The sequence below is a fragment of the Neofelis nebulosa genome, chromosome 15, assembly GCF_028018385.1.
Source record: "Neofelis nebulosa isolate mNeoNeb1 chromosome 15, mNeoNeb1.pri, whole genome shotgun sequence".
Lineage (NCBI taxonomy): Eukaryota > Metazoa > Chordata > Mammalia > Carnivora > Felidae > Neofelis > Neofelis nebulosa.
In genome coordinates, this window is record NC_080796.1 from 10,110,040 (window position 1) to 10,122,419 (window position 12,380).

At 43.0% G+C, this 12,380-nt stretch overlaps 1 protein-coding gene across 2 annotated transcripts in view; it reads right to left on the reverse strand.

Annotated features, from left to right (window-relative positions):
* Nucleotides 1-12,380, reverse strand: part of CNST (consortin, connexin sorting protein) — a 118,081-nt gene that overhangs the window by 35,065 nt on the left and 70,636 nt on the right. Inside the window, exons 3-5 of one of the 2 annotated variants that reach the window (XM_058701407.1) lie at nucleotides 11,410-11,460; nucleotides 8,866-9,071; nucleotides 834-864 (exon numbers count right to left, since the gene is read on the reverse strand). In XM_058701407.1, the coding sequence (XP_058557390.1) occupies nucleotides 834-864; nucleotides 8,866-9,071; nucleotides 11,410-11,460 (288 nt within the window). The remainder of the gene's footprint in view (nucleotides 1-833; nucleotides 865-8,865; nucleotides 9,072-11,409; nucleotides 11,461-12,380) is intronic. The other variant, XM_058701408.1, reaches the window with a different exon arrangement.

The following is a 12,380-nucleotide window of genomic DNA, read 5'->3' on the forward strand; positions in this document are numbered from 1 at the left end:
TACGAAGTACTCACTATTTGGTTAGAAAAGCGTTCTAGCCACATTTCCACCAGAATTAGATTTCCCACACGCTTAGTCATGAACTGCCACCGTCTCAAGTTTCCACAGTTTGTCTGACAGGGATAATAGCTGCTTCTCCTGCAGTCTGCTTAGAGACGTGGTAAAAGTCAACAAGGTTAGCAGGAGAAACACATTGCACCAATGGGGAAATACAGGTAAGTTTAGGGCACATTCTTTCTAGACAGTAGATATTGGGCCATCCCTGAAAAAGAGAAGCCATTTATAAAAAGGCCAAGTGGAAAACTGGGGGAAGAAATGTTTCCGATAGAGAAGCTAAGCTCCTGCCTGGGCGGTCTCACTTGACAGCATCTATCCTGTTTCTATTACAAATGAAGAATTCGGTCTTCCTTTTGCAGCCAGAAGTTATAATAAGAAAGTCCTGAGATTTACCAGGTGTAGTATGGCCAAATGAATATCACTTGACTTGGACTTGTTTTAATTCAAAAGAAAGAAAATCCAATAGATTTTCAAATTATACTTTTCAGCAATGTGCTTCTCCCCCCCTCTCCTAAACACGCAAATATTGATATTATGGTAAAATTGGGGCTTCTACATGTCAGGTCAAATTTGGGTGGTTCTAGAGAATTTTCCGGAGTAGCAGAAATTCTCTACATCTTGCTTTCTGAGGTGGTTACATGGGTGGACACAGCTGTTAAAACCCACTGAAAACAACAGATATAAACATGTTGTATGTAAATCTCAATTTTAAAAACATGGGCAGTTCTCTATGAGTCAGTCCTATGAATTTCTTCCTGAAATTAAGAAAAGGATACAGTCTTCCTCCTGGAAATAGGACTCTGCTATCTGTCAAACAAACAAACAAACAAACAAACACAGGAAATTAGATTCATATTTGGATGAAAAGGCAAACCTGGAAAACATCAAGACCTTGACACTCTCAGAGTGTCATCAAACTAAGAAAACTCTTATTCACCAGATGAGAAGAAATCTGACTGTAGGCACAGGACACATTTCTGAAGTCACTTATCACAAGCAGAGTAAACACAGATGTTCTTTGGTCTTTACACAACCTCTCTTCCTACTCTACTTCACATCAAAGCAAACTTCACCGATTTGTTAGAGTTTAGAAGTAAGAACTCTAACGAATGAGGAAAACGCTACAGGGGCTTGTAAAGATATAGGGCGAGGGAAAGAGTGACTGACTATGTATTGTAAATCACAAAGTTAAAAGGCGTCAAGTCACATGAGACTCATGTGCATTTCACAAACTACCTCACGGGACACTGACTTTTGGTTCTCTTTCGATATTTCACAAAAGGCCAATAGTGCTAAACGTTGAGCAACGATGGCTGGAATATATACAAAGTGCCACACAGTATAAAGGGCACTGGATGGGGGGGTCCAGAGCCTCAGGATCTGGACCAAGTCGAGGTTGATCAGTTACCAGATTCATTCTAACGCATACTTCAATTGAAAAATTCTTGGCCTCTAAAAACGCGGGGATCTTTTATTTCTATCTTTATTTAGATATGGCATTAACAGAACAGTAAAACTGAAAGTATTCACTGAGAAATATTTGCATAAACTGGTGTCATATTTAGAGTATTTCACATAAGTCCTTTACACTTGTAAAACCGTTTCATTCTTACTAAGTCTCTAGTTAAAAAAGGTGTTCCATTTATAGATCCCTATCTCCATTTTCCAGCTCTCTGCCAATGCAAAGAGCAATGAAGTCCTTGTCAAACCTATAATCAAGCAACAAAGAGGAAGGTTTTCCCCCAAGTCCTATGGTGGCATACTTTTAAAAGAAAATATTTGCCTAGCTTAAAATTTATACGACAGCTCTAACATTTTTCTATGGGCGATATACGTAACTGGACTCAATCACTTCTCTGTCAAGTTTTAATTTCACCTAAAGCTTGAGCCCACACTTATTTTCTATTCTCAGGACTCTGCAAAGGATAAACTGCTTGTCTTTATCAGCTCATCAATCTAAAGGTGTGCTATATTGGTCCTACTGGAACCACAGCAGATTGTCAATATTTGACCACTTTTTACTCCCAAAACAAGAATTTCATATACTACAACCAGCAGTGTGCTGGTCCGTGTCTAACCTCTGGCCCCTGAGTGCTGGAGAGAGCCCTGATTTGTAGCATTTGCTCGTTTCTGTGGTGTCAATACTTCCATCATGGCCAATCCTGAGCTCCCAACATGATGGACGTCACTGGATGTGGTTCTCATGAGCCAGCAGTGGTGAGCACCACTGGGTTACGCCTAACAGAAACCAGTGTCATTTCGTTTATCAACTTCTAGTGAAAAATCGACTACCCATCACATCCAACACGGTTTCTGGTTGCCCACGACGATTAGATTTCTGGCTCTTCAAAGCTATTCTCCTTGTCTGCTGCATTTGTGCACCACTGGCACAGTCATTTATAAAAAGCTGCACACGCTTACAAACCAGACTTTCTGGCACTATAGAAATATACATTTCAATTAGCTTCCAGATTTCTGTGACAGTTCCAGTAACCTAAAAGCAACCACAGAGAGAGGGTCATGAGACCCAATGCCTCAAAAGTAAAAGGCATTTCCAGGTGAAAGGGCATCTGAGAAAATAAATACACTGCCCCGGTAGAAGCCCGCCCCTGGCCAGTCTAGCAGGCCAAGAGAAGACTGGCTCTCCTTTGATATCTCAGGTCTAAATCTTGGAGGTAGCCTGGAACGGCAGAGAGAACGCGGAGTGTGGAGGTGAGTAATTGACCTGTGTTCTGGTCCAAGCTTTGCTACCACTGGCCATGTGACCTTGGACAGATATGTCATCTCATGTCTCAAGCCGCAGCTTCCCTTATCCGTCCGACAGGGACAGTAACAACTACAACTCTCCGAGACCAGGTTGCTAGGCTGCTGTAAAGGGTAATGAGGGAGTACGTGTCTACGTAGTGGTCAACACACAGCAGCAAGTGCTGAGAATGGTTTCTGAGTCTGAGTCTGACCCAGAAGTACAAGATGCAGAGTAGAATCATGGGAAGAAGTAAGCTGAAAGTCACTTTGGGAGGGCAACAGTTTTAAGTCACCTACCAGGAACTAGAAAAGGGAAGTAGGAAGGTGTATTTTTTGACCCCAGTCACAGAGACTGGCTTCAAGGATCCCAGCACATCGATTTCCTGTCTGAGTCTGACACCAGTTCAGTATCAACTCACTGAGCACAGAGCACCCCGCTTGGTGTTTCCCTTCCCACTTCTATATGAAAGGCGTCCAAGTTTATGAGTTCAGTTATATACTTAAAGCTAGCCTGCAGTCATATTAAATAAGTGTGTGAAAGATTACTCATACCGAGAACAAGAATTTTTAAGTGGAATCTTCAAGAGTTTCAAGAGCTAAAAATACAAGGATGTATCTGATGTAACTGTAGTCATGTTTCCAACAGCCTTTAGCACATATTCAATGATACATCACTTCCAAAATAATGGACTCTCCCTCTCCAATTCCTCATTTCTTTAAAATTTTTTTTTTTTCAACGTTTTTTATTTATTTTGGGGACAGAGAGAGACAGAGCATGAACGGGGGAGGGGCAGAGAGAGAGGGAGACACAGAATCGGAAACAGGCTCCAGGCTCTGAGCCATCAGCCCAGAGCCCGACGCGGGGCTCGAACTCACGGACCGTGAGATCGTGACCTGGCTGAAGTCGGACGCTTAACCGACTGCGCCACCCAGGCGCCCCAACCAATTCCTCATTTCTGTTAATGGTACCACCACTCACCCAGCCGCATCTCCTGGTCATCTCTGACTTCTCTCATCTGCTTTGTACCCCCACCAAATCCTAGTGACTGTCCCCTCAAGAGGACTGCGATCCATCCCTCTCCGTATCCATCGCCACCACCGTAACCCACAGGCTGTCCTCACCTTATGTTTGAATGATCAGTGTCTCCTTTCAGTTATTTTCATTAAAACCGTGCGTGCCTGTGGCATATGGAGTCACAGAGCCCTGTAATATGTGCTCACAAGGCCCTGCCACTCTTGCCCTTTTCTCCTTTCTTCGGGAGCAAGCATTCAGAGTCCTTCCGGTTTTTTTCTTTTAACCTGTGTCTCCCTACACATTATGCCTATTTTGGTCATTTCTGGATTTTTCAGTTTTAGAAGATGAGGACTGAGTCTTTTGCTCCCCTCAGCCTAGCCCTGCAAACACACGCTACATGTACACATTCTGTGACATCCCCCTCCCCCCCCCCGCCCACACACACACTGTTAGCCTGTTACGGGTAGATAACATCTAATGTGTACCTTATCATGAGCCTATCCAGATAGTAAACTCTTACTACTTTTCCCTTCCTGAAAACCGTTTGTTTTCCCTGGAGTTACTTTTTTCTTTCCTTTTCCCTCCCACTTTTCTTTTTTTTTTTTTTGGGTGGGGGGGGGGGGACACAGTTTTCCATGCACTTGTCACTTAGACAACTCCAAACACATCACCAAGAGTCTAAATCTGCCCTTGATACACTCAGGTACAGCAAATACTCAGAAATAGGAAAATGATATAGAAGTTTCTCCCTAGACTATTCTGATCCCCTCCAAACGGAACTGGTTACTCTCTCCTCAGTACAAAGCTGTCGTCTTAGAACATTCCTTCACCTACAGACTCCCTTCGCCTCTCTCCTAGGCAAGATCCCCAATTTCAGCTATCTCACATCCTGCTCCTTGGTTTAGTCCTTTGTTTCGGTGCAGCCTCTAGTGGTTTCCTCAGAAAGAGCAGAAAGGAGACACCAGAGGCCCTGAAGTAAGAGCATCCTTGGATATCTGAGGAAACACCAGAAGGCAAGTGTACCTGGAAAGGGGTGACTAAGAGGGAGAGCTTCAGAAACTGAGGTGTACCAGGGAACAGCACCGCACCGTGCAGGGTCTTCTAGGCCATGTAGGGATTTTAGCTTTTACTCTGATGAGAAGCCACGAGAGGGCTAAGCAGAGGCTGACATGACGTGACACATCTTCTCTGGGTCACAATGACTGCTGTATGGAGGACAGTGATAACATGGAAGAGCGAGAGGACAGGGTTTCTACAGTGAGGGGTTCACTGCGAGAACCAGGTGAGATGTGACGGTGTCCCGTACCGGGGTGGGGGCAATGAAGGAGGGAAGAAGGGCTCAGATTCCGGGCATATGTGGAAATAGGTCTGCAGCACTTTCTGACTGGAACTGGATGTGGGGGGAGGTAAATAAAATTTGGCTGTAAAGTATTTGGTCTCAGCAACTAAACAGATGGAGCTGCCGTTTAACAAAAGGGTCTGGAAGACTAGGAGAGCAGAAGATTTGGAAGAAAAACTGAAGTTTGATTTGGGACATCTTAAGTTTGAAATGCTCTATAGACACCTCAGGAGGCCAGATACCGAAGCCCGGAGTTCAGAACTGCCTAGTGAAGTGCTCCAATGCTGAAAACTGAGTAATCTTTGGAGGACTCAACAAACGAGCCAGAGAAAGCATGGCTAGTGAGGCAAGACGTGAAAGCCAAGAAGGAAGGGTCCCAAAGGCAAATAAAGAAAGTGCTTCAAAATGGGAGTATGTGATTAACCTGTCAAAGGTTCTAATGCCTCCAGCAGGATGGAAACTGAGGACTGACCACTGGATTTGCAACATGGAGGCCACCTACGACCTTCAGAATGTCATTTTGGTAGAGTGTGGGGACAAAAGCCAGACCAGAGTGGGTTCAAGAGAGAAGTGGGTATGCAATGTTACCCAAGCAGAATCCTTGTCCAAAATGGTTTAAACTGAATCACACCATGGAGAGATAATCAGACAAAACCTAATTATGGGACATTCTACAAGAAGTCTTGGGCTCTTCATAAGGGTCAATGTTACGAAAGTTAAAAAAAAAAAAACTTTTCAAGCACAGACTGTTTCCGATCACGTAAGACTAAAGAGTCTTGACGACCGAATGCAATGTGTGGTCTTTCATGGGATCCTGGATTCGGGGAAAACTAGTCACATTTGTGGAACAACGTGAGGAGAATTCAAATACAGGCTGTACGTGAAATAATACTATTTTACCAGCATCTCGTTTCTTGTGGTTGATACAGGTCACGCAGAGGGGTACCCACGGTGTTGGGAAACACATGCGTGTGTATTTAGGGGTGATGTGATATAATACCTAAAAATTACGGTGTTTCAGTGGCAAATACATGTCTGTAGGGGGTGGGGGGCATGAAAATTCGGCAAAATGTCAGTAACTAGCAATTCCAGGGGAAAGACACAATGTGCCTTGCTGGGAGTTACTGAAATGGACGAAACGGCCTCCACCTCTCCCTGATTTGTGTCTCCCCTGGGAGGCGGATGGATTCAAGTCTTCTCGGCTGAAGAGCACACCCTGCAGCTCACTCCTGCTGCCTCAGCGCCTCTGCTGACCCCCAGCCTTCTCTCCAAGCAAGCGGTCTTTGAATTAGCGACAGTGAGGCTACAGTCATAATGCTTAGCATTTACTTGGCTCTTACTGTGTACCAAGCACTACGTCAAGTGCTTTTACGTGCATTATTTCATTGAGTCCTCTGCCATTTACAGAAGAAACTGAAAGCCACTGAGACTGTTAGTGGGGGAGCCCAAAGCCCCACTTTTAAACCACCACCATGTCCCCTAAGCCCCTCTGTCAGGGGAGGACGGATTGCTCAGACATGTAAGAACCACGGCCTAAAGGACTCAGCAAACTGATAGGTTCCTGGGGGATTAGGGGTGGAATTTTATATTGAGACGTCAAAAAATTAAGTAAAAGGAGCCTGGCTGGCTCACTCACGTGACTCTTGATCTCAGGGTCGTGAGTTTGAGCCCCATGCTGGGTGCAGAGATTACAAAATAAGTAAATAAAAATACAAACAAACAGACACATAAACAAACAAACTTAAAAATTGTTTTAAATAATCTTGCGGCCTGATCAAGGTCTAGCAGTCCTAGAACTGCCTCGGCTGCAGGATCATATAGGAGTAGAAAAGAACATTCTTCTTACCTTTAACGAAACAACAGCCCAGTGACATAAACTTGAAAAGATTTGACTACATTTGCTATTTCCTTCTTTACTCCAAATGTCCTTTCCCTCAACTTTTTATCAAAATTCTACAGAAGAGTTCAAAGAAGAGTGAAACCAACAGCCATTTACCTCTTATTAGATCTGTCAAATGTTGACATTCTGCCAAATTTGCTTTCTCTGCCTTTCCCCCTCTTACATACTTTTTCCTACTGAAATGTCATACGTCATGATAAGTGAAAATATCATAATATGGGCACTATGTCATTTTACTCCCAAACACTTGGGCACGTATCTCTCAAGAACAAGGACGCTATATACTACAAAACCTACAATTCTATTACCAAAAAGAAAAAGACCAAAAAAAAGTGGGGGGAGGGGGTGGGGAGCACCTGAGTGGCTCAGTCGGTTGAGCATCTGACTCTTGGTTTCGGTCAGGTCATGATCTCACGGTTCGTGAGTTCGAGCCCCACATGGTGCTCTGCACTGACAGAGAGGATCCTGCTTGGGATTCTGTCTCCCTCTCTCTCTGCCCCACCCCTGCTTGCTCTCTCAAAAATAAATAAATAGTCAAAAAAAAAACAAGAAAAAATTCTATTACTAGTCTCAAGAAATTAGAGCAAAAAATAATATTATGTAACATACCGACTATGTTCAAATTTCTCTCATGATGTTCCAAAAACAGATGCTCTGAATGGAAGAAACAAATTCTGACCCCAGAATTATAAGGAATTTGTTTTGTGAGGGAGTCTCAGTTTCTTCATTATTTTATTATTTTCACTTTAAAGGAAAAATAAAATGCAGCTCATATCTCATTTTTCTGAATGGGCTCTTGTGTACAAAAGCTTCCTCTCTACCGTCTGGAACACCTCCCAGTGTCCAGGCTCTTCACCTCCTAACTTACCCTCCCAATCATCAGCAGAGCTATTTTTCTAAAATCAAAATTTGCGGGGCACCTGGGCGGCTCCGTCGGTTAGGCATCTGACTTTGGCTCAGGTCATGATCTCACGGTTCATGAGTTCGAGGCCCGCATCAGGCTCGGTGCTGACAGCTCAGAGCCTGGAGCCTGCTTCGGATTCTGTGTCTCCTTCTCTCTGCCCCTCTCCTGCCCATACTCTGTCTCTCTCTCTCTCTCTCTTTCAAAAAAAAATAAACATTAAAATTCAAATTTGATTTGGCACTCCCCTCACTAAAGACTCCCAGTCCCTAGAAGCAAGGCTTCCCTGCCCCCCACTATCCCATCTCTTTTCCATCTTAATCTCCAACAACATCTCCGCCATGTCTTTGCAGGAGCTGATCTGTCTTCCTGAACCAGCTCGCCCTGGTGAGCACCTGCATACCCCACAAAACCCAGCTCAAGAGTCACCTTCTTTTCTGCTGATGCCCACAGGACAAAGTTAATCACACGTGTTGTGCTTTTGTTGAATCTTAGATATATGTCTACACTTAGTACACGCTTCTACAATTATTTATCTCTGTAAGTGTTGCTCCTACTCCACAGTGGCTCTCTTGAGGACAGACTCAACTGTTAAGGAATCTTTGTTCCCCCCAGTCTAGCAGAGTTTTTGGCATCTAGTTGGTACTTACTAAGCACTTGCTACACAGACTCCTATTCGTACACAGCTTATTCGCCAAATAAAGGAAGGCAGTGATTATTTGAACGGATTGATCATTCATAGCCCATGTGTGGCCACCAGTAGTCGCATGCTAAATTTCCCACCAGCCACTGATGCAGGGCCACCTCCTGGGCTCACCAAGGACAGGTGGGGGAGAATCAGTCGCAGAGAACTGTATTTTACGTGATTATAAATGCTGAGGGCGGAAGGCAAGAGTGTAATGGAGTACCTGGTGAAGGCAAAGGGGAAGTGCTCTTGAATCCACCTGCTCAACTTCACCTCGGATAAGTGAGAACAGATACTGAAGAACTAGCTTCGGGGCTTCTGCTGGATCATTAGCATTTACTTCTGCAGACTCATCGTCACTAACAGCATGCGTGGATGCACTCAGCACGTTTTCGTGCATCAAAGGTGTGGCGTCTCCTGAAGAAAGTCCTTTAAGAAGTAAATAAAATGCCTATGTTAGGATAAATTTTTGCCATGGTGAATATCTTAAGATAAGTATGTCTGTTAACCATACAATTTTCAAATAAAACTAATTATATGGAAAAAAAAAAGCCTAGAACCACAAGGTTTCGACTTCATGAAATCGTGCCATCCTCTGCTTGCTTCTGTTAGCACACACATGAATCATCTTTTGTTTGTTTTGCAGAACTACAATTAAGAGTGTTAATAAAAAGAGCTCTAAAGGAAAGAATGTGGGTTAAAACCTGACCAAAACCTTGATTCTCCCAAAGGAAAAACGGATTAGCTGTAATTGGAAGTCTTGGCTTGCTCAAAAGAAAACAGAATTAAATAGGAAGGTAAATGCGCTTATCATATAAAATGGCTAAAGAAGTTAAGCCTTCCTCTTTAAACTCTGGTCTGATAACTTTACAACTACTTCTGGATCCCAGGAGAACAGCAGGAATTCAGATGCCAGATCTAATGACCATGGAAAATTCTTTCATAATAAAAACAAGTTAAGTAACATGAATTTCTTAAAAAAAAAAAAAAAAGATCAATGAATACGTTTGACCCCACACTTCCTGAAACAATGTACGAAATTTCACAAATTTAATCATTACACATTATAACTTCACCGTTCACTGAAATCTCAGTCTCCGTTTTGATTTTCATATTCAAATTGAACAGACTGTCTGCATCTGTACATTCAGCTGATTGGCCTCTGAAAACGATCTTTCTCAGTAAGTCAGTATGGGTACCACATTTGAGGATGCTCTCTGCAAGCTCTCCAGAGTGTGCCCAGAACCCAGTCTTCTACTGCCTTCTGAATAAATCCACTGCTCGGGACACGTGGGTGCTTAGTTAAGTGTCTGACTTTGGCTCAGGTCATGATCTTGTGGTTTGTGAGTTCGAGCCCCGCGTTGGGCTCTGTGTTGACAGCTTGGAGCCTGAAGCCTGCTTTGGATTCTGTGTCTCCCTCTCCCTCTCTCAAAAATAAATAAACATTTAAAAAAATGTAAATAAACCCAATGCTCTAGCTAGAGGGGTCCGTTCTTCATCTTCCTAGTAACATATTCTGTGCCATTCTGAGCAATTACAGATTCTAACACCTGGAATATTTTCCTCCCAACTATGCCTATTTGTGTTTTACCCTAACAAAATACAGGTATTTCTCTATAGCAGCAGCCTAAGGTACATTTACTTTCCTCTGAATCCTGTATGGAGCCCTGTATTACACTGGACTGTGTAACAGTGAGTGGTGAAAGGTCTCATCTTCATTAGATCATAACTCCTGCACCACAGGGATTATTTTATGGGGCATGGTTGTTAGATCATCAGCACGAAAATTCCAAGTGCTGTGATTTCTAAAATTAGTCACTTAGGATGATTCCTTATATTTTAGAAATTCTATGAAGTTTATATCATTTGGAATCTGGAAATACAAGGCTTAGTGATGGCTTGCCATTGTGCAGGACAGTATTTGTGAAGACATGGATGATCCTTCTGCTTTCTAATTTTCTAATGGAATGACAGTAGTGATGAGGTGGGAAGAGAAGCGTTCCATAGAGAACTACTATTTCTTTCCCTTGTCCCTCCCCGCCAACACACATTTAATCTGATACAGACTTGTGATAAAGCCAGCCTCCCAAATTCTATACTTCTCTTGATTGAATTCTTCCCACATAGTTATCAAACATTACTCTGTGCTTCCTCCTTGAAAAGATGCTGGAATTAGATCATGGTCATTTTCAGTAAAGGGAAGTTAAATAAAACCCTTGAAGAGTATTACCAGAGAAGGACAAGATTCTCAAAAGTAAAGAAAAAGGACAGATTTTAGGACTCTCTTATCTAAAGGAGGTCAAAACAGGGTCCCAGATAATGGAAATAGAAACATGCATTATGATCACCTCAATTAGTTAGACAGTGTGGATTCATAATGGTCATGGTTCCTGCTAGATTCGTTTTCTAAGTTACGGATATGCTGTGGATACATATTATTTGTCAACATGCAATAGTTTGGTAAATAAAATTATGTAGCCACCAAAAGAAATTACAACAGAAAGAAGAGTATTTGTCATAAAACAAAGCCAACGAAAGTTCCAAAAGCATATATATAAGTCTAAAGATTCCAAGAGTAACGGAAGGCTAATGTCAACAATTAGAATATAGTATGTTAATCACCGAGTATAGGGAGGGAGTGGAAAATAAGAACTGGGCTCATATGGGTTAAGATGTCAGGGAAACTTGAAAGGCTCATACCACAAAAGGATTATCTATCAAGGTTGAAGATCATGAGTTTTAGACAGGACTTAATTACAAAACTTACCTCTTAAGATAACATTCCTTGCTGGGACAGGGTAGTATAAATCAAAGAGCACTGGAACAGGAGCAAGAGATATCCGTTCTGTCATTATTTTTCCAAGTGACCTTGGATTAGACATTTTATTTTCTATATTGTGGTTTCCTCATCTTTAACATGAAGGGACTGGCCAGATGAGACTTCAGATTCCTCCTAAATCTGACCATCTCAAACATTCAAAGTCTCCATAGTGATTCTGTCGTTTAAGAAATGTAGCCAGGCTGGCCACCATGACCACAGACTCTGGGCCAGCTCCCATGGACCCAGGCTCCAGTTTACCCTAGGTCCAAGCAACCCCTCACTGACCCGGCTTCAGGCTGAGTCCCATGGACCCAGGCTCCCAGTCAGCACCAGAATCAGGCTGGCTCTTGCAGACGGGGTTGTCAGGCCCACCCCCCATGGTCTCTGGTACCTCACCTACCTCCATGGACCCAGGATCCAAGGCCCACCCACATGGACTCGAGCACCAGGCCTATCCCAGTGGACCCAGGCAGCAGGCCTGTCTACCTGCTGACCCAGGCATCAGATTTGCACACCTGAGGACTCCAGCACCAAGCCTGCCCACGGACATCACCATATGGCCCACCCAGAGTCTCTGGAGAGTCTGACGAGTGGAGGGTTTCCCTGCTGAAGCCATTCTGTAAAGACGTGCAGACACCAACACAAGTCCACAAGGATCACAAATAATCAAGGAAACATGACATCACTAGAGGAAACTAATAGATTCAGTAAAAGGCCCTTAAAAATGGAGATCTATGAACTGCTTGACAAAGAATTCAGAATAATCCTCTTAGAGAAATTAAGTGAACTATAAGAAAACACAGATAGACAAACAAAATTAGGAAAATAATGTATGAACAAAATGAGAAGTTTAACGCAAAGAAATAGAAACCATGATAAAAATCAAACAGAAATCCTAGAGTTGAATGCACTGAATT